Below are 23,912 nucleotides of genomic sequence, written 5' to 3' on the forward strand. Positions count from 1 at the left end.
GTTCAAAATATGTCAGGTTGTCAACAACAGCATCAGTGGTTTTATTAAAAGGTTTCTGAAGGAGTATTTTGATGCATGGATATGGATTTACTACTGGTGTCCAGCGTGGCTGCTACAGAAGCCAAAAAAATTCAAATTTTGGCAAAGACAGGGTCTTTCCATCCCTTCAGTTGTTTTTTCTTGGAAGCAGTATCCAGTGGCCTGTGGGGGAATTCCTTAATCCCAATGCTCATGAAAGACGACACATTTCTCCACATAGAAACGCCTTCAGTTATAAGCGGAGGTGGTATGTGCTATTAAGCATGAATAAAAAACACGACAGGACATGTTCATCATGTGGACATCCATGGAGCTGCTGACTGGCGAGTTTGAAACACTTATGGGTGCGTGTGTATGTCTGTGACATTCCCCGTGCTGGTGATGACTAAACCAGGCTGTTTGCTCAACATGTTCCTATTCTAGCTGTGTGGTTAAATAAGGGTTTCAAATCAAAGACTAGAGTCAAAACACACACAGAAACCCTCACTGCCTCATTTACTTTACTTGCTGAATCATCAGCTGGAGAGAAATGAGAAGAGTAGGCAGGGGTTAAATGTTTACAAGTCCCTCCAGTGTGGCAGGTTATCGCGCCAAACCTGTTTCGCTCACCGCTCACTTTTCGCGCCTCTCTTGCCCTCTGTTCTTTCCCTCTCTTTTTTCCCTCGCTTGTGTTGTCCCTTTTTCTGTTTTTTCTTTTGTTATTTTTTCCAAAGCCTTCAGGGAGCTGCTGCCCCTCCTACCAGTGAAACATTAGCCCTGGCTGATATCTTAAACCTTTAAGTGTGTGACTGCATGTGTGTTAACTAATGAAGGTTTGTCTTCAACTACAAACAGAGCAAGAGACTGGCTCCACACTGCACTCAGACACATGATGTTGTCACGCTACTGATGCATGTGTCCTGCCGTAACCTAGGGAGGTTTGATGTAGCCCTGTCACTCCTCGTGACTAATGGGGATGACTAACACATGTACACACATACACAGATAAACATACGCAACAGACACGGCACACAACAGCAACAGTCCTGGAGCCGTTTGTTTGGAGAGAAACTGTCGCTTCACTCAAGAGTGACTGAGACGTGCTCACAGACAAAAAGTTTATCATCAACACATATCAGCCGCCACAGCGTCACTCAGCCAACACATTGGACATTGCAACACACAACCAACACTTGAAAGTGCCCTTAATGGTGAAAAGCTTGAGCAATCAGACATTACATGAAGTCTCTGTATAAAATGATTTATTTTCAAAATCAAACAAGCTAAAGTGAAATTACAATTACTTTAACACAGTTCTCACTGTTGCAGTCTTTAGGAGTTATCTATACGAGTCTAGAAATATTCAACTGACTGAGTTTGCTCTGAATACAATAGTGTGCATTCTCTTTCCTTTAATTTCTTTGTGCTTGACATATGGCTGTCTACCACCTTCAATCTTAACTCTTTTCATGTGGGAATGTAGAAGGTAATTTTGGTTGCATCCCCAAATGCGTTGTCATCTCATTAGCAATAGGATTGAGGATGTCATTTGGCATTTTGCCAGTTACCTGTAACAAAACACTATAGGGTCAAGAGCCAGATTTGACCCCACTGTTTTGTGAATTTAAGGTATGAATATTAGTTCTCTGAATCACCAGGTTGTTTTGACCATCTGCACATTTAAAAATGTGTGAAGTGATAAAATGCTGTCTTCACTTTATAGATAAGAGCTAGTGCCTCTAAAGCTAGACTAATAACGTGCTGAAAACTCCAGAGACCACCCAGAGACATGCTTGTCTCTGTTGCTGTTTGTTTGTACTGATAATGTTAGAATTAAATTCCTTCTGGGCAAGAGAAAAGAGACAATGTTAACATAATAGCTCTTTCTCTGACGTCTTTTTGTAATAATCAAGACAATATAAAACAAAAGCTGTCAAGTAATTGTAGATCATTAAATGAAATCAGGTGCAGCTATAAGAATGTTTTTGCACACTAGACAAGGGTGAACAGGTTGAGATTTTAGAAGAGGACAAAAAACAACAGAATGCTGTACTGCTTTGATGCCTTAGAAGAAGAGCAGAATTATGTTAAAGGTCAGAGTGATTTTATTTATTGCTGTATGTGAAACGAACCCAACACATGAAAGCACTTCAAATATTTTTTCATATCTTAATGGCTTAAACCCTTGAAGAAAAAAGAGCAGAGTGGTAACCAAATGCTCAAATAGAGATTGAATGGAGAGTGCTGAGTTCCAGTAGGTCGTGTTGTAAGGCAAGGGTCACTGTGTCAGTTAGCTGCTGGGATCGCACAGATTAATCACCTGTTGACCTATCCAAAGCCTCATTCATTTGAGGCCACACCTGGAAAAGCTGTTGCTACTTTGCTCACCATGTTTGGCCTGACAGCAGTGTTGTTGCATTCCCTCTTGTATGTCAGCCTGATGTTGAAAGGGCTTTTCAGTGGTCAGGAATACATAACCTCCAGAGAAACTAACATACCAGCCCTTGAGGGAACCTCAGAAGGTCTGAGGGCCACCTAGCCCTCCCCTCCTTTTTGCTCAACCAACTCACTCTAAAGTTTAACATTAAAACTGCGAGATTCTGCTCCTCTGTGCGCACACACACATGCACAACCAATCCCCAACCCACAGACGCATAGCTATTCTTTTCCAGGCGCTTCATCTTTGGTCCCTTTTGAATCAAAGACACTTAATCCTCGAGAGTAGTTGAGGGAAAATCAGCCCAGATATTATGGCAAACTACGAAGCAACTGTGGAAAATCCTCTGACCATGTTCACTCGCTCTGTAACAGCCTTATTCCACCATAACAGGATTTTCTCCATACATCATTACATAAAGACAGTACTTCATTATGTGATTTTAATTGATAGAGGCAGAGAGAAAGGGATATAAAAAAATATGGTCTGTATTGGCAGACAAGGACAAATTAACCATTTTAATGAAATAATTATTCTACTGATTGTTCGAATTATGCACGGCAGAAAACAATTCAGTTATAACAACTTGGAAAATTAGTTATGTCATTCAAAGGAGAGCATATTTAATGCACATTTTCTCTGCTGATATGCATGAATTTAGTTGACAAGCTGTATTTTCCAAAATATTATGTTATATTTATTTAATATCATATTTGGAGGGTCATTAATGCTCAAACATGTTGAGCAATGAACTTAATCCATCACAGGATACCCACAGCATTTTGTGTTTCAGTGGTGTTTTCATTGTTCTCCAGCACATCCATAGTCTGAACAAAGCAGCCTGTCTTTCATAATGACTCCAATCTTTGGCAACACACAATTGATTTTCTTCCACTGGTTCATCTACACATTTCAATAAGGCTCAGAGAAGCCCTGATTCGCCATTAGATTTGATAAGAGTGAATGAACCTCCAGTGACAGGTGATTTGGGCATTCAACCTTAAAGAAACCTTTAAACTCTATACATGTTTAAGTGTGGAACAAATCAAATTGTTCGAACATGCTGTCGTATGGTCATCAGTGTGCAAAATGAGCTTTTTCTCCCCAGAGTGCGGTGTTTGGTTCGTTTCTGGGGAAATTGCAAGCATATAATTAATTAGTGCGACTTAGATTTGTTTTACTTTCCACTGCTGGAAATTTGTGGCATTGTTTTAGGACTGTAATCTTTTCCAGTTGATGATGTTAGATGGAACATTTGTAGCTTTGATTCTTGTGATGGTGATAGTTACTCTTTCATGATTTTAGTTTGTGATGAAAAATACCATTTTTCTAGGAAAGACTGCAGAGTAAAGCATCGCTCATTATAAACTCCCAGAGATCACCTGCTGAGGAGCAGCAGGGGCTGCAGTCTCACTGTATTCCTACTTATTGAAGGCATTTTAAATTTCATGGGGATTCTTTGAACTTTAATGTTTGTCAAGGGTGATAAATAAATTCTGATCTTGGCTGATATTATGCTATTGACAATTTCTTTCAATTTCCACGTTACCCTGATTTGTTTATATCTTCCCGTTTTAGGAGTAGCTGCAGAGCTACCAAGCCTTTTTTGTGACCAGATGGCTTCACTCACTAAGCAGTGATGTCTTTTTACACAGAAGCATGAAGACAAGGGCTTTCAAATTTTTTGCAGAGAAGAAAAACATTACACTAAGCATCTGCCTGCAGAAAATAAAATAAAGAACAGGCTACCAACACCAGCTACCCTTCAAAAATGACTCAAGCAAGGTTGTCTCAAGTTCATAATGGGAGTTGAAGATCCCCAACCGCGACGGATGTCAAGGAGGGAGGTCTGATGTGTGTCTACATATGTGTGTGTGTGTATGTCTGTGCAGCTTTTCTCAGATAAGGGAGGCCAGAGGTGTTTGATCCCTCATGACCTCAGCAGTGTTGGTGGCATTAAGCTGTTTGTAAAGAGAAATACATTTGTCTCCTGCTGTATGTGTGTCAGTCAGATAAGTGCTGACCTCACACATACCTGCACAAGGTTCCTGTCGGTCACATTCTTTGAGGTGAACTGTACATGGCTCAACAAAGCACTAATTGTGAGAATCTGCATCACCCTGTGAGTTTGACACACACACATTGCACTGCCTTTCAACTTGAGTTGTTTTGGTTTGAATGAGTGTTCCACTGTGAAAGCGGAATAACCCAGTAAAAACACTTAATGACACACATACACACAAAGACCATGGTGTGGGGCATTCTTTGAAGTGTTTAGAAAAGAAAAAACACAAAGTTAGACACAGACCAATGCAGCCTGTGGTCAAACAAGATTAAAGTATATAGGCTGACTGTATCTATAAAGAGAGGAGAGCAGAGGAACAGATTAATCAGAGGTTCAAGGATGGAAACAAAGCACTGGACATATGTCAAATAAAAATCAGCAGGGCAGTCTTTCGGTTGGTTATCAATCAAGCCATCAAGTAACAGTTGGCAAATTCGGCAATCATTTTTAATCAACAATTATATTGTTGTGAACATCACATTCATCCAGGCTTTTCGACACTGCAAAGGTTGATGTTTTGGTGCCTTGCTCAATATCAAATAATATTTGTCGAAAGACTGGAGAGCAACATTAATGCACTTGAAACCAGACTTCTTACCCTACATTAAACACACACACAAAGAAAAAAATAGTGTTTAACATGCCTTGTTTCTCACTGCCTCTTTGTCTTTCTCTCTCCCTCTCTGACACATCTCTAAAAAATGTATGACAGAGCCACACAGTGTCTCAGGACTAGGTGCAACAAAAAGGCCTCCCTCAGCAAAAAAAACCCACTTTGAGACAGTTTGTTTTTGTTTCACACATACGCATTCTCTCATACTCTTTCTCTAACACTCAAACACGCAGAGGGTTTGTTTTTTTGGCTTGTCCAAAGCCCTGGCCCCTCTCCCAGACCCTGAACTTCACCCCGGCTATTACTGCTGCAGCCAAATGGGTCACACCGCTGGACATGTACTGGTGTTGATTTCACACAACAGACATCACCCGTGGGTTCTTGAATGTGTGTTTAAGTAACAGTAGCCAGGAACCGAGTAGACACACGCACACACACGCACACACGCACACACGCACACGCACACACACACACACACACACACACACACACACACACAATGACTAACACAAAAAGGTAGCTAGACAGTTTAAGTAAACAAGACATTATGGCGCGATACCCTGCGTGTGGCAGACGTGTGTGTGTGTGTGTGTGTGTGTGTCTCTGTATGGTATTTTTGTGGCTGGATCCGGAAAAGTGCTTGAACCTCTATTGAACAAAAAAACGAAGACAGGGACAGGAACCTGAACTCCAGGATAGACAACACACACGCACAAGATAAGAATATGAGCCAGTGCTGAAGAAAGCACAGCAGTATCACTCCTCAACTGAAGGTCCCTTCAGAGGAAGCTTAAAAGGGAAGATTTAAAGGAATGGTGAAGCCTTCGACTCTGATGGGAGAAATGACTGCACAATGCCCTGAATCAAAACCTTTCAGTGCTAAAACTTGAGTGGTGAGAGTAAGACAGACAGGCAAGTTTCAGATTTGAAGTTATGGACCCACACTTGCAGACATGTCCAAAGAAAAAGAAAAGACATGAAAATATAAAACATACTGGTAAAAAGATGGCAGACAGAGAGAGAGAGAGAGAGAGAAACCAGGATACTAAAAGCAGAAGTCAGTGAGAAACAAGCAACCAGTGGACACAAAATCCAAAGAGAAAAATAGGATTATCAAACTCTTTAGCGTTCTAAACTGGACAAACAAACTGGACCACAGCTCATACGTTTGTTCCTCACTTCTGTGTACTGTACGCCATTTTTTCGTGTTTTACAGCACAACTTAAATTAATCTATGACACAAAACAGGAGGGGGCTGTTGTTCTTCCAAAGACATCGAGTTGGAACCAGAAGTAACACAACATAAACTGGACAAAAACCCTCCACAGATAGAAAGCTAAGGCGTTTCTGGATAAGGGAATGTTATTTCTTAATAAGCAACATTGCTAATCCAAGACCACCAATGTAAGATAGTCACAACAATACATGGACTGTAATACAGCATTTAATTGGGCAGGGTAAGCATTCTGCTGTTTTACAGCAATTACATAAGTGGCACTTTTAAGCCAACAATGAAATGAGGGTTTGACAGAAAAGGTAGACTAATGACAAGAGAAAAGCTTCAAATCAAAGGCAGAACAGAGCCAGATTTGTGCTCAGGTTGGTTGGGTTTCCACACAATGCCAGAGGGAAAAATAAATGGGAGGTGGGAAACAATGGATGGAAAAGTGTGTGGAGGGAGAGGTGATGTAAAAGAATGAGTGAAAGTGTGTCAGAGTGATCTAAAGAGACATACTTTGACTGATACAGAAACATCACACATACACACATGCAACCAAGTAAGACTTAATTTATATAGCACACTTCATTCCAGGTAGAACGACAATATGCTGCACAACACGTGAGCTACCACACAAATTAGTATCTAAGATTTATACATGGGGACCAGACCAACACAACTGATCAGAGAAAAGTGCACATTGGGTAGCTAACTTTCTATGAGAGTGAATGTCCATCCTATTATTTGACTTTGTTTCTAAGACAAGTGTTGTAAATATCAAAAATGAGAGGTTACCATCTGGCAAAAGCAATAACATGCTTAATACACCATTGCATACACAACATCTTTATTCTAAATCATACAATAATATCTAGAGAATAATCTTACCCAAACTCATTTTAATATGACTCCCTTCATAGAGTATTATCTTAGCATCACTTCTATATTTACTCAAGAACCCTGACGTGCATTGCCATAATTAAAATAATTAAAGTTTGCATTATTTCTTATCTTTTACTCTATGTCAGAGGTCAAATCCATGCATTATGTGCACGTTGGATGTTGGATGAATTGTGGATTTTGTGGGGGGTTGCAGGCTACATTTAATCCATATCATGAATGTACATGTTGAACTTAAAGTTCCATGTATATGTGCATGCGTGTGTGTGTGTGTGTGTGTATTTTTGGAAGAATATAGCTTGAACACGAAGTGTTTCAGGAATCAAGGCTCACATATTCAAACAGTGCTGCAGTCAATTCTCCTTGAACTTGTCTATTAATTCCACGTTTGAAATGTTTAACCTTGTAAAATAATGGCATGCTGAATAAGAACTGACAACGTGGGCAGGACTATAGCTAAAGTGAGAGATTTATAAAAGAACATAGCACTGCCTTCATTCAAGAACTTGCATTTTTGTGCAGCTAAAAGGAAAGTTTGTTTTCATAGTTTGTAAAAAGCTTGCATTTGCTTTATATGATACCCACTTTACAGCAACAATAACTACATTGTCTAATATCTCTGCTTAACATTATCTGAAGCAGAACATTTAAAAAAAATTCTAGAGAATTAAGTTAATATCGTTCATCGTGATTACTACTTGGTTCTGATTCGATGTATCCAGGATGTCAGAGTGACACCCCTTATTGACAGCACCAGTATAAGGAACTTGAGAACTCATCTTCTTAAACTGATAAGACAGACACAGTTTGCATGATGCAAAACATTCATAGATAACATGAATAAACATTCATCCATATCTGGTCTCACCCATGTGAGTCTCTAAGTGAAGGTAAAGAGAGGATATGATTGGTTCATTTCTGGTTTTCTTGTGATAGATAGCTATAGCAGATGCAGGTGAACTCTGATTTCTGCCATTCAAAGACCCTGTTTCTTTTTGATAGCTGTTGATAAATCAATCGCAATATAAGTTCTTCTTTTCACTGTATATATAAAGCTGGCTAGTCGACAAGTTGCTTGAACTACCAACTACTACTTGACGAGGAAAATGTCTGATTGGGGGCAGCACTATACAGTACACATCTGACACAATTTAGATCAGTGCATTATGATCAACAAACATCCAGGCAGGAAGCTGGACACACATGCAGCAGCAAGTGTTTTATCTATTTTTTTTTTTTTTTATCTGAGCCAAGATAAGAGTTCAAGTGCTGCATATGTATGTGTGTCTATCAATGTGAAGTTTATATGTTCATAGATGTAGTCACTTAATCAATCATACATGCATGCTCACTAGTGTATAGACACTCAGCCTCAGGCTATGCTAAATGAAAAAAAACAAGAGGTGCCAACATGTGAAGGTTATGTTGGTGTCAACAGGACACTAAAATGTAACAGACTGAACACTGCATCATCATGAGTCCATTAGGGCTCCACATCATTTCTTACCTCTCTTTGAGGAAATCCACCACTCTTTTGAAGTCATCAATGCAATATTCTCTCTTCATGTCCATCAGGACGCTGTCTGAGGCCGATTGTACTGGTACATGAAGGAAGCCATAGACACGTGGATGATTCAGTATCTTAGCCATCTCCTAATGAGACACAGACAAGAGAAAAAAGAGATGGGGGAGACAAATAGAAATAAAAGGGTTAGATTTTTCATATCCATTAAGAGGAGAGGCAATAGGGGTGAAAATAACTAAAATGTGGTTTCATCCTTTTGCTCAAAATGAGTGATAACAGATAGTGTTTCTCTTTTTTCTGTTGTTAGATTTACATTTATACACAAATAAATTTGGGAGGGGTCAACAAATTTTTGGCATTTTGATGGCTAGTCTATTTGTAAATCTAGAAATACATACAATACACTACAAAGTATAGACTTTCTACTAATAACTAAATCATGTAGAAGTGCACAGAAAACTGAATAAACCAAGAATTTAAAAAAGTATGTTTTATCTTAATGCAACTACTGTATGCTGTACATCTATATATATGTGGAACAGAAAATTTGCCACTTAATATTAAAACGATTAATCGACTGTTATTGGCTAAATGATTCACTTGTAATTAGTCTACTGATGATGGTGGAGAAACCCAAGACATTCTTAACAGGTGGTGTCCATTAGCCATGGGAGGCATGAATTGTAAGCCAGAAATGTAAACTGAAGTATTTTTATGTGAGAGTATGTGACTGTAAAAATACTAAAGGAAGAAACAAAATCTCACAGATAGCGCAAGTGAATGGCAGCTGCTAGCTTTGAAAAAGAAGGTTCCATTAACATTCCTGCCTCGTTCTGCACTCTTTTTGCTCCAGACCTACAATAGACTCTCTTATTTTCCATTTCTGTTTTTTTTTTATATTGGTAACATAAAAGAAAAGCATCTCAGACAATACATTGTGTACCCACTAGATTCAAAGTCCAAAGAGTCAAGGCTGCATCAGTAGGGGTTCTTTATGTCTGAAAAGTCAAGAGCTTTTACTGAAGCATGCAGGTCCACATCTCACATCAAAATGGCGAGGAGGAAAAAAAAATACATGAGCTCTATAATTAACTCAGTAAGAATGTCTGGCCACGAGGTACCATTCTGTTTTCATTAAAAGAGTGTAAGGGATAAAGCACAGCGAGCTGGACATCATTGCAAAACAACATGGTGATGCAGGTTTTGAATGGAGCCGAATCGAGTATACAAAAAAGCCGTGTATTAAAAATGCTTAGGGTACGGTGCTTGCTGGCAATAATGACTCCAGTCTCTCTAATACATAATCCAGGCGGCAGGTTTTAAGGAAAAGTACTCTAAACTCTAACTCTGCTAAAAAATGCTTCACTTATGAACACGCACCAACTTAAAGGAAAATGCCACCATCAGATACCCAGGCTGTGATGTTCAGTGCATTCCAGGAGATGTGTATTGAGATGAATTCAAAAAGCAAAGGAACAAACATGCACCATGAAATAAAGAGACATTAAAAAGTTCTCACAAGGGTTTGTCCAGACTCCAAAATTCTTATTATAGTCTATATTCCTATGAATGTCTGTTTAACATTACAAATTGTAACTTGCATAATTTATATTTGTTCCTATCAAGGTCACCATAAACTGATAATGAATCTCTTTAATTTCATGTTTATGGAACTAAAAAATGAAACGTGAAAACTGGATTTTCCATTAGCAACACAGGACTGAGTCAAATCTTTTTGTCTCAGCTCTTACACGTGTCATTCTGTGTTTTTAATATACCACATTAATTGGGATAGTTGGAAGGTATTTTCCTTTCCTTTTCATTCTTACATTCATTTCCTCAGTAAAAGAACTGGAGACCACAGATGTCAGATTTTTCTGATGGACATAATCAGGATGCTATCATTACCATGCTAATCACTACAAGAAGGGAAGAGAGAAAAAGAGAGGGGAGGAAGAAATGATTTAATGATTTCCTACAAGAATATGCTGATTGCAGTCCGTCTTCTCAATTAAGATCTATTGTATAATGTTCCATACTTCATACACAGACAGAAAAGCATATGTGTGCGTGCACACACACACAAGCACACACAAGCATAGCTAAGTTGAAGCGCACCACAGGGGGTTGACCACTAGAAGCTTCAAATTAGGAAGAATTAATTTGGTTGGAAAATGGAGCTTGATTGGTGACAGAAATCAGCTTGCTGCATGTGTGTGTATGAGTGAGCGAGAGAGAGAAAAACATGTTAAGGAACATGCTTTTATGTGTGTTTTTTAATTCTTTCAAAAAGGTAAAAGAATAGCAGATTGATTATGTGCCCATGTGTTATTCTACGTTTTTAAAGTTACTCCTCTGACAATTATGTTCTACTTTTCTCGCTGTAGATGCTTTATTGTGTGCACTTTCCTGGTACCAATTGTGATGCAATGCCTGAGTATACAACCAAAGAATTTCAACATCCCAAGTCAGCAGTTTATCAGACAATTAACAATAAGACACTATCATCCTATATCTTTAGTGCTACACGAGGGAAATGTACTTCAAATGGTAATGGTCTGTGTGGTTTTAGCTATGTAGATACTTGTGGAAAATACTGGTCTTTTTCTCCAGATGTGCCTTTTTAAACCATGTTTGAAGTACAACCTTTTTTACCTCGGGTGCTGCTACAGAAGTCTGCATTAAACTTTAATAACACAATTTATATTTTATCGTGGTCCATAGATTAGACCTGGTTTGGTAGCATGGTGCCCCATTCTTATTGCATATTACCTGTGTCTGCCAGGGCTTTTATTATAAATGCCAATTCAATGTACAGTACCATGTACAGTGCTGTGCTGCTCCAATCTATGATCATTCCCCAATGAATGCAATAGATCCCACTGATCGTGTGCGTGTGTGTGTGTGTGTTTGTGTGTGCGCGTGCGTGCAGGCATACATGGATGTGTGTTACAAGGGTGAATGGGGTTTCAACAGATGGCATGCTAGTTTGAGTAGCAGGGCACTGCTGATGGCAACTGGGGATTAATCTATGAGGGGAGGACTTTTCATTCACACAAGCCATTTATCATGTGTGTGCATCTAACTGACAGACTGAGTCCCATCCTCCAATGATTATACAGTACACTGATATGAATCTCTCTGGCTACTGATCCCCGTGGAGTTGAGGCCTTTTCAATGTTTGACTGCTGCTGACAGACAGTTTAGTGAGTCTGAAGTGAAAATGATGCTGTGATGAGAAAGATATCGTTCAGCAGTGCCCGGTGGCAAAATTTAAAGTGCTGCTTTAATGCCATCACTCCTGGGTGGCTGAGCTATGTAGCTCAAAGCAGAATTCAACAAGCTTAAACAAACCAATCAAGTATTGATGCAAGTAGGCTATTTTGTTGCCGTTTTCTTTTTTTCTTTTTTTTTTTAAATCAGTCTTAATAGTGTTTAAAGCTGTATAATATTGTTTTTGTTCCCTGTGACACCCCCCTCCCTCACTAGGCCTATCTCTCTCATTCGCACAAACAAAGACACAATCCTTTCATCTTTCATTCATCAGCTCAGAAACACACATTCATCTTAACTGGCTTAGCTCAAAGGATCTAATATATACTCCCTCAAATTAGATATGACTGAAAAGAACAAATATGGAAAGAAAAGAGAGAGAGAAAGAGATAAAAGGTCATTTTTTCATCCCCCCTTTTTATTTAACTATAAAGACAGAAGTCTCTGCCTGTACAGTGGTGTGAAAAAGTATTTGCCCCCTTGCAGATTTCTTCTGTTTTTGCTTTATTGTCACACTTACATGTTTCAGATCATCAAACCAATTTTAATATCAGACATAGATGACCTGAATAAACACAAAAAGCAGTTTTTAAATGATGATTTCATTTATTAAGGGAAAAAAGCTATCCAAACCAACCTGGCCCTATGTGAAAAAGTAATTGCCCCCCCTTGTTAAATCATGAATTAACTATGATTAACCACATTTTTGAAAGCTGAGTTCAATTTCACTTGCTACACCCAGGCCTGATTACTGCCAGAGCTGTAGAATCAAGAAATCACTTAAATAGACAACATGAAGTAGGCTGAAAGATCTCAAAATGCAACACATCATGCCCCGATCTAAAGCAATTCAAGAACAGACAAGAAACAAAGTTATTGACATCTATCAGTCTGGAAAGGGTTACAAAGCCATTTCTAAGGCTTTGGGACTCCAGCGAACAACAGTGAGAGCCATTATCCCCGAATGGAGAAAACATGGATCAGTGGTGAACCTTCCTAGGACTACCGGCCTACCAAAATGACTCCAAGAGTGCATCAAAGTCTCATGCAGGAGGTCACAAAAGAACTCCAAACAACATCTAAAGCACTGCAGGCCTCACTTGCCGCAGTTAAGGTCAGTGTCCATGATTCAACAATAAGAAAGAGACTAGGCAATTTCGGAGAAAGAACATCATACCGACAGTCAAACATGGTGGTGGTAGTGTGATGGTCTGGGGCTGCTTTGCTGCTTCAGGACCTGGACAACTTGCCATAATTGATGGAACCATGAATTCTGCTCTCTACCAGAAAATCCTGAAGGAGAATGTCCGGCCATCAGTTCATGACCTTGAGCACAAGCGCACTTGGGTTATGATCTTCACAAATTCCAGAAGAATTGTGGAGGAAAACACACCGAGGTTGCAGAGGAAAGAAGAACCAGCGGAGGAGAGAAACCAAAGGAGAGAAACCAGAGGGAGTCAACGGAGGCGTATGGAGGAAAATAAATATAAACCCTGTCTCCCCATCGTTACTATGGGCAACGTGAGATCGCTGGTAAACAAGATGGAGGAGCTAACAGTGTTAGCCAGGAGTCAGATGGAGTACCGGGAGTGTAGTCTAATGTGCTTTACGGAGACATGGCTGCATCAGGACATTCCCGACGACAATGTTTCCATTGACAGCTTCCAAACTGGTCGGGCCGACAGGGATTGCACCAAGAGCCAACCATCAACACCTCGATTGTTCTGCCCCCAACAACACCTACTCCACTCTCTCCCCCTCATCCTCCTTGCAGCCTCTCATCTTCAAGGCCACTCTCTCACCTCTATTCCCTCCCCTCACCCCCATCTTCAGTGACTATCACAGCTGAAGATGTTAGAAGACAGCTGGGGAAACTTCACTCTGGCAAGGCTGCAGGCCCTGATGGTGTCAGCCCCAGGGTGCTCAAAACCTGTGCCATCCAGCTCTGTGGAGTTATTCAGCATGTCTTCAACATGAGCTTGAGTCTGCGGAGGGTCCCGGTGATGCGGAAGACGTCCTGCCTAGTTCCTGTTCCGAAGACGCTGTGCCCCAGTAACTCTAAGGACTACAGACCTGTGGCGCTGACCTCCCACATCATGAAGACCCTGGAGAGACTTCATCTTGGAGCAGCTCCGGCCCATGGTCAAATCGTTTTTGGACCCCCTACAGTTCGCCTACCAGCCACCAGAAGTACTTGGGGGTACACATTGATAACAAACTGGACTGGGGGAGGAACACTGATGCCCTTTATAGGAAGGGCCAGAGCCGCCTCTATTTTCTGAGGCGGTTGAGGTCCTTCAACATCTGCAGGACTATGCTCAGGATGTTCTATGTGTCTGTGGTAGTCAGTGCTATCTTCTATGCTGTGGTATGCTGGGGCAGCAGGCTGAGGGTAGAGGATGTCAATAGACTGAACAGACTGATCCGCAGGGCCAGTGACGTTGTAGGGGTGAAGCTCGACTCTCTGACAGTGGTGTCAGAGAGGAGAATGCTTCACAAAGTGGGAGCTATTTTGGACAATGTGTCCAACCCACTCCATGAAGTGCTGGTTGGATATAGGAGTTCTTTCAGTGCCAGACTAATTGTACCACGATGCACTACAGAGCACCACAGGAAATCATTCCTGCCTGTGGCCATTAATCTATACGACTCCTCACTCTGAGTGTATATGTTGTTGTGTTATTACTATTATTATTATTATCATTATTATTATTATATGATTCAGCTCCTCACTCTGTGTGTACATGTTGTTGTATATATTGTATTATTATTATTATTATCAGCGTTATTATTATTATAATCATATAATACATCTCATTCTGAGTGTACATATTGTTATATATTATTGTTGGTAGTAGTAGTAGTATTAGTATTATATAACACATCTCCTCACTCTGAAGGTACACGTTGTTATATATTATTATTATTAGTAGTGGTATTATTTGTATCATTATTATTATTGTAATATGGTACAGCTCCTCACTCTGAGTGTACATGTTGTTGTGTGTTATTGTTGGTAGTAGTAGTAGTGGTAGTAGTATTATTGGTATTATATAGTACACCGCCTTACTATGATTGTGCATGTTGATATATATTTTATTAGTATTATTATTATTAGTAGTAGTAGTGGTATTATTGTTATTATTATTATTATTATTATTATAAGACTCTGGACTCACCTGGTGCAGTAATTTACCTCTGTGTAATAATTTGTAATAATAATCTTCAATACATATTTTTTTTATTCATACTTTTATATATTTATATTTTACTTTGTGTTTGAAGTTTATTCTTATTCTTATTGTTTTGGAGCTGTGTGCAACAAAAAGCAATTTCCCCCTGGGGATAATTAAAGTAATTCTGATTCTGATTCTGATTAATGTATCTGTTTGTATTGCAAACACAAACACAAACTGCATTCAAGTATTAGGCAGAGATGCCAAAAAAAAACCTTAAGAAAAAAGAAAGGAAGGAAAAAAGAAAAAGGGTATTACAATTTTGATCTGAAATCCCAAAGAAATAACATAAAAATATTTACTTAGAGACTGGATTTGTTATTATTCATCTAACATCTATAAAAGCCTGCTGATGCAATCCAGAGAGAAAGAGTGACACAGCTGTGAAAGAGTAAGAGGTGTTTCTTTATGTGTATATTTAGGAATAAATAATCTAAACATCTCAAACACACATTCATTATGGAAAATTTAACATACATTATTTCATGTGTCTTCACAGCAAATGAAATTTCTATATTTAAGTGTATAAGATTTATAATGCTATAGGTTCAGAGACTGAGGAACTATTGGTGAGAAATGAAACAGTAAAATTTGGCACCAACTAGAAAGGGTGTAGTGTGTAGTGCTGATGTACACTATTGTCTCTGAACAGCAACCTCCTTGATGTGGAGGAGCTCCTCGCAGCAACAGAGAAGTTGAAGAAACAAAAAGTAATGAGTTGCAGCTTCATGTCATGCAACAATTCCCATTAGCTAAAAGAAAAATAAAATATTACACTAACTTCTAAATTAGTGCATTGTCAGTATTAGTATATACCGTATGCTTTATCATATTTGTATATAGTATGGAATAAGGATTTATTGGATTATAATTGCATTATAATGATGCACACAAATAAAGCGGGATTCCCCAGAGTGCCAACACAGACAGAGAGGTTTACAGTCTGGTTCAAGTGAACGTTCTGAAGCAAACCCAGAATAAGTAGCACCTAACTGGGTTCACAGACATATACACAAACCCTCACACAACAGAGAATTCAGGGGGTTCACCCACGGGAGTCTGTACAGAAAATGATTCTACAAGCCATTCCCAGGATAATAAGACAGGTTCCCATGTGTGTGCACTAGCATACACAAACACACATGTTAGTGGGAACTGTACTCAGGAGCAGATAGAGAAACTGAGCTCCCAATGGTATTAAACATTTCAGGCTGCACTTGATTTTCCCCAGAGGGTATAACAACCCTGCAGCACTTTATACAGTGTTTATACAATCTATGTATTCCACGGTAAAAGGGAATTTAAGTGCATGTGTATGGTTTGAATGTCACACTGAACTGTACTGTGTGTATCATCTGACTGTTGTCAGCTGGAAGAAAAACACCAATTTTTGTTGAGCATGTTTGGTTTTTTTCCATACCGATTGCTTAAGTCGTGACAGCCAACCAGAAGTGCACAAAAACCAAAATGCATGATAAATAAAAAGTTTGTTGCGGCTGTGGATTACATGAACAAATTACAAAAGAATCAGTTTAATCCTGTCCTTAATTCTTTTTGCCCTTTAAAAATAAGTATGTGAAGCCACAACAAAAGGCACAACAAAGATCGGTTTTAAATGGGAAGCCAGCATCTAAATGATGAAATCTTTCTCACCGCAGCAATTCAGAAAACATAATTCACTGCAGTGAGTCAGGACTCTTAATTTACAGGCATATCAGAATAGCTTTACTGCGAGCATTAATTTGGTGCCAGGTCCCTCACACAATGCTACATTAGGCCTCTAATGTGAAGTGGCTCCCAAAGGCTTCATTAAAATGAAAATGGTTTGAGAGAGTGTGTCTTACTGTGTGTCCATACAGCTGTGTGCACATCTGAGTGTGAAGGTGAGAGATGTATGTGGGTATGTTTCAGGGCGTGTGTGTGTATTCATGTGTGTGAAATCGTGTGGCTGGGGTATGAAAAATATCAGCGCACGAGGATCAAATTTTCACTTCCAAGGCCCTCCATCGAACTGAGAACATTAACAAATCTTTTATAGTCTCCTGAAAGCAAATGTCTCCATGAAAAAAATTAAAAGATAAAAACAAACAACAGATTCTGCTCCGTCCCACGTCATATAGTCAGAACATATCCCCTTCTTCTATGTTTAAGACTCTACATGGTCAAAACCAAAACCATCTGACGCTTGAGAAGAAGCTTGACCTGTTATCATTCATTTATTTGTTTATTTATTTAGATACATTGTTATTTAGACATATTGTATATACATATGTGATACAAAACAATAATTTGCCTTTATATGTGAGTATTTGTTTTTCCAAAATTACATTTTAAGTTTGCTTAAAATGTTCTTTGCAGCTGGATGGGAACCAACTAACAGGAGCCAGGGAGTGATGTAATTTTTTGTTTCTCTGTCCGTATTTATAAGATCCTATTTTAAGCATTTTAAGGGAATAAAGCTGAGCAAAATGTTAGGTGAAAGCACTCTTTACTTGCACCATGACAGTATCACACTACTGTTTCACAGAGGCAACTGTAGAGGGAGTGTGAACAGCGCATCAGATGTATCTCTAGTCAAAGTGAGATGAGCTCTGTCGAGGATGCTTAATGGACAACTGCTATTTCATTCATCTCAGCCTGTCTGATTGCTACGTACGAGGAGGCTACTTTCACACCTCATTTACTGAGTCTGCTAGCATGCTGGATTCAGTCACACACTCAGGCTCACACATGCACAGGTATCTATATGCACACACACATACCCAAACACACACCTTATGACCAGATGACTTAATGTTGCACTTTTGATGGCTGCTTAGCAATTTATTGACAGGCGGATGGATGGATGGAGTTTTAAAACTAAAAAGTCTGAAGTGAAAAAAGGCAAGTGAAGAAAAAAAAATACCACTGTTAGAGACAATTTTACTTGCAACTACTCAGGTAAAAATGTCTACTAACGGAACAATGCAATCAACTAAAATGCCAGAGACAAGTGGCCCATGAGAGGCGATTGGGCCTTTAACTGCTCCAATCAGCAAATGGTGCTATGAGGCTGTCTATATCTGTCAGGAAAAACAGGCTGCACATAGGAAGAAATTGTGTGTTCTTTTGTGATAGAGGGAGAAGGTGCAAAAGCGTTGATCTGAGTGAGTATGTGTGATAGGAGGTGATCTTTTAGGGGGAAGTGGAGAGGTTACTTGACCTTTTCATTTTCAATCACAGCCACTTGACATGAAGCTGTTATACAAGCACTGGTGTTCTTTAAAAGAAAAGACAGCGGGTTATAATTTGGCCTATACTGACGACGCAGGATAAATCTACTTCGGAGATTTGGCTTTCATCATCATCACACCTTTGTTACTGCTGTGATTACCAACATCATGAGAGAAATCGGAAAAGGACACACAGGAAGTCGTGATGGAAGAGTGATCAGGAGGAGAAAAACAAGAGTTTGAAAGTAGGGAAGATGAAAACACTAATACAGTGATGAATATGAGAAGGAAAATATGCAGAATTACAAAGAGAGCTGGAATGAGAAATCAGAGTAAAAGGAGTCAGAAAAAGCTCAAAGAGGAAGAAACTGAAAAGGAAAAAAGGACTGGAAGAGGGGGAACAAAACCAAGAATTTTTTCACTGAATTTCAAAATTTTTGGCAAGTTTCTCTGTTAGGTGTTGGGCTCACGGTCGCTGACAATATATAAAAAGTTTATAAGTGGGACTAGAAAGAGAAAAGGGAAAGTTGCGGTGGGGGGATGGAGATGTGAAGAGGGGAGTGGATAAAGGGTAAATGGGGGACAGGAGCAACAAAAGACAATGATAACTTAAAGAAGAGCACCCTTATCTTTCCTTATGTAGGTTAATTGACTGAGGAATTAAAGCAAAAAAGATATAATTCAATTCAATGCATGGACGTTAACAATAAAAGGGCTGGTAGCATATGAAATGATTCCTAACATACACACACACAGGCCAAGCTAGTGTGTCGTCCTAGTATATTTCTAATTATCAGTTAATTGTTATTCCCTATCATTAGGAGGGTGGTTTTTTAATTGTAATGTAGCCAAGCAGAAAGCCTACCTATACATGTGGGGGACAATTAGCCACCTCCATTAACCCCTGGTTAATTACAACCTCCATTGCTGCTTCCCACAGCACTTTTCCACTCCTTTTTACCCCTCATCTCTATCCCCGGGCCTTCATCCCCATTTTTTTCATTTCTGTCCTCATTTCATTCATCTATGATCTCCAGTCTCCCTTGATTTGTTCAAAAGTATATCTGTTGTGAACTTCACTGGGTTTTTTTTTTTTGCTCAAAGGTTTTGTTTCAGTTTAGTTTTCTAGGTTACCTTCACCCTATTTCAGCCCTCTTTCTTAGACCTCCTATTTTTCTTATTATTTCTCCAGGGATGAGGCTGGAAATGCTAAAAGAGGTTAAAACTATGGTAACATATGGTTTAAAAGAGTTTAAAAGAGTGTTGACAAATAAAGCAGAAACTTCTGTCTTCATTACTTTAACCCAACATCTCACTATTCAATTTCACATTCACTTCTCTTCTTTTTACCCTCTTAAGTTACGACATCACTACCACAAAGATATTTATGGACAGAGTGGCTGCAACTATGTACTGACACTCCCCTACAGACACACACAGGAGAGCCTCTCATAGTAGAGCTGCTAGCCCAGGTATCCACACATTGAGCCTCTTAGGTGACCATAAATGTGCTCCTATTGTAAAGCTCCGCCAGACTTCCAGTTTGAGAATCAAACAGAGAATCTGACAGTGGCGTCTCATGGCTGCTGGGACAGAGGGCTCTCGCAGTATTTAAGGGTGTACATTTGTAACCATTTAAGCTCATGTTGGACAAAGTTATATTACTCTAAACCACAAAATTTCAAGTTACAACAACATAAAAAACTGTCATTACAAACATGAGGTTAAGCAGGGTCCTGCCATAAGTGCTATGTGTATGCCTTGGCAGAGCTCAGACCAACTTTCACAAATAAAAAGCTATTCAGATCTTCACAAGGCTGCCGTATTTTCAATTCAAAACAGTGAATTTAACCAAAGGGCAAACAGTTTGCAGCTATGAACACTGAAGTCTGGGTATTTTTATCACCACAAAGTTTGTTTCCATGTACATCTACTCATCCTACAGTTATTCCTAATTTGTTTTAAGAATTGTGGAATGAAGAATTACAGCCATTTTGGCTTAGTTGACATCAATATGGCATTTTAGTCTTTAATGGGGTGGACGTATGGATGGAGTATTGTTTTTATATTCAAAAAATATTGTCAAGTCATGTGTATACATTGTAAGTACACCAAAATCTTTGACCACCTGGAAAATCAGGTCATTTTGTAGGTAACACCATGGTGTGCTAAAAGTGCTACCTAAAACATTATATTCTCTTTTTCAAACGCACACAAACACATCCACATACATCCAATAAATAGACCAATGGCACAGCATTGATAGTGACACAAATGGTGAAAACGCATGGAGGATAGCCTAGTCACGTCCTGCTGTCTAGACTTGCTTGATTTCGACAACAATCGACTGGATTTACTATAAAACAAAATGTTAAAGTTTCTTAGGCCTCCTATTTTATCTATCCAAATAATTTGGTGAAATGAAGGGACTTTTCAGTACATATCTCATCTTTATCCAGAGCACTCTTCTACTATTCAGTTTTCTCTTCCTCTCCAAGTTGACTTGTTGTCTGTCTATTGTCCATTGATGGTGGAAAATGGTGATAACATGTTATAATACGTTGTTAACCTAACATTTCCAGAAACTGTTATTTAAAAAAAATCTCATTTAAATGATAAAAAACGCACAGACAGAGACAGACATGCAAAAAGAGAAAGGGGTAGAAAGCGAAAGAGAGAAGGGATAACAATGTCCATTGTTCCATTAGGGAAGACAATAATGACTGATAAAATGAGGTTGCTAAAGAGGACACAATGGTCCTTAATTGACTCATTAGGCAGAGAGGAGAATGAACTGCACTAATGAATGAAGTAAGCGCACTGCAGCTAAACTGCTTGGTAAGCAAAACAGAAAGACATTTAGTTTATTAAATCTGTTCACAATGCGTTATTTTTTCAGAGAAAGGGATATCACAGGAGACAAAAGGGACAAATACAAAACGGAGAAAGAAAAGGTAGGTGTGTAAGTATTTTATTTGCCAATGATGTATAATAATCTTTGATAGGAATTCTGGGTGAAATGGGTGACGGTGTACTGTGCATACCTCTAGATGCTCCAGGATATATGGTGGGTTGGTCATACCCAGCCTCAGCATGGCTCCTTCAGGAATCTCCCCCACCAATCTCCACAGCAACGTGGGTAGATCTGTCCCTATGTCTCTACCGTAAGCTCCTGTGTCCTCACTGGTCAGCCAGATTTCACAGACTCCCTCTGGAAAGACACATACGGACAAAAACAAGGGTTAAACATGCTTAATAACTAATGTAGATTGGTTTGTTCCCAAAATTTCAACTTTGCACACATGATTATTCTCATGTAACTGCACTGTAGTTTCACCAATCTTGTTTATCAGTTAATGTGACATATCAATGTTGCTGTCCAATAATTATTTTACGACTTTCCATACAGATTGGTTTTTAAAAGAACAAAAACACCAAACTATCCAGTGTATCAATAGGTAACTGGACTAACAGTATAGATGCTTTCAATGTTTCTGGTAACAAGTAATTTGTTTGGAAGAGATGACACTGGGTAGTTGTTGTGATCAGCTTATTTTAATTAGAGAATACAGCACTCACATAATTCAAACCTGCTTTTGAATGGCTGCCCAAAGGCTAGCTCACAAAGGGCTTCTTCACACATACTGTACATACACATACATATACTGCATGTCTTATGATGATACCCCAAAAGTACTTAATTATTGAGACATTAGTTATTATTACATTTGATGGAATCCCACATTTATATTCCTTTAAGCCAAGTAACCTAACCTACTGCCGGCAGTGAATGCACTTTTACTGTTATATAGTTCCCTGACTTTGGACCACATAAATGGTTACAGTGAACAGTAAAATGCTCTATGCTCCTATAAAAGCTAACTTGTATCTTGTACAGTATAAAGACTGATTGATGATTACATTTTTTTTTTACAATTTTTACAATTACTGGAATATTGAAAGAAATTAATTAAATGATAATGAACTGGTATTTCTTCATCCATCCATCCATCATCTTCCGCTTATCTGGGGTCGGGTCACGGTTGCAACAGGTCAAGCAGAGCACTCCAGACATCGTTCTCCCGAGCAACGCTTTCCAGCTCCTCCTGGAGCTCGGGGATCCCAAGGCTTTCCCGAGGCATTCCCAGGCCAGATGAGAAATGTAATCCTGCCAGCAAGTTCTGGGTCTTCCCCGGGGTCTCCTCCTAGTGGGACGTGCCTGGTAAACCTCCATAGGGAGGCACCCAGGAGGCATCCTGACTAGATGCCCAAACCACCTCAACTGGCTCCTTTCAATGAGGGAGCAGCGGCTCTACTCCGAGCCTCTCCCGGATGGCCGAGCTCCTCACCTTATCTCTGAGGCTGAGCTGACACCCTACGGAGGAAACTCATTTCAGCCGCTTGTATTCACAATCCCGTTCTTTCGGTCATTACCCAGAGTTCATGAGCATAGGTGAGGGTTGGAACTTAGATCCACTGGTAAATCGAGAGCTTTGCTTCCCGGATCAGTTCCCTTTTCACCACGATGGACCGATACAGCACTTGCATTACTGCTGACACCACACCAATCTGTCTGTCCGTCTTGCGTTCCATTTTACCCTCACTTGTGAACAGTAGCAACAGTTTTCTGGCAGAGAACCATGGCCTCAGACTTGGAGGTGCTGACTTTCATCCTGACCGCTTCACACTCAGCTGCAAACCGCCCAATCGTATGCTGAAGGTCACGGTCTGAGGAAGCCAACAGAACCACATTGTCTGCAAAAAGCAGAAATGTAATTCTGTGGTCTCCAGACCAGGCGCTCTCCTCACCTCGGCTGAGCCTTGAGATCCTGCCCATGAATACCACAAATGGGATCGGTGACAAGGGACAGCCTTGGCAGAGTCAAACACCCACTGAGAACGTGCTTGACTTTGTGCCAAAAATGCGGACACAGCTCTCACTTTGGTTATACAGGGGCCAAATGGCTCGTAGCAACGAACCCGGTACCCCATACTCCCACAGTCACTACCCACCACAAGTTTTGCCGAGAGACACAGTCATAGGCCTTTTTCAAATCCACAAAGCACATGTATAATCAATAATTGGAGCACATCCTCTGGTCTACTTTTTTGAAAATTATCGGTTTGGGCATGGTTTGCCCACATTGCCCAGCCCTCACCACCACAGCCGCTTCTCTCAAGTATTATTATTTCATTACCTTAAGGAGTCTCTTGTTATCATTGCCTAAATGCCTCAAGGCTTTGGTAGAACCCAGCTCACAATCACTGACAAGTATTAAAAATACCCATCTTCTATACATGCATTCCAGGAATGTGAAGGTCATATACACCAAGAGGGGACAATCTACTGGCTTCATGCTAAATTAGAGTAATGCTCACTGCTAGAGCTTAATGATCTGTCATTTGGCTGAAGG

General features: G+C 39.7%; 1 protein-coding gene across 2 annotated transcripts in view; it reads right to left on the reverse strand.

The window, feature by feature from the left end:
• The window catches only part of cdkal1 (CDK5 regulatory subunit associated protein 1-like 1), a 227,002-nt gene that overhangs the window by 75,157 nt on the left and 127,933 nt on the right, over positions 1-23,912 (reverse strand). For both annotated transcript variants that reach the window (XM_070835216.1, XM_070835217.1), the window contains exons 9-10: positions 21,543-21,709; positions 8,760-8,905 (exon numbers count right to left, since the gene is read on the reverse strand). In XM_070835216.1, the coding sequence (XP_070691317.1) occupies positions 8,760-8,905; positions 21,543-21,709 (313 nt within the window). The remainder of the gene's footprint in view (positions 1-8,759; positions 8,906-21,542; positions 21,710-23,912) is intronic.

The sequence above is a fragment of the Pempheris klunzingeri genome, chromosome 8, assembly GCF_042242105.1.
Source record: "Pempheris klunzingeri isolate RE-2024b chromosome 8, fPemKlu1.hap1, whole genome shotgun sequence".
NCBI classification, from domain to species: domain Eukaryota; kingdom Metazoa; phylum Chordata; class Actinopteri; order Acropomatiformes; family Pempheridae; genus Pempheris; species Pempheris klunzingeri.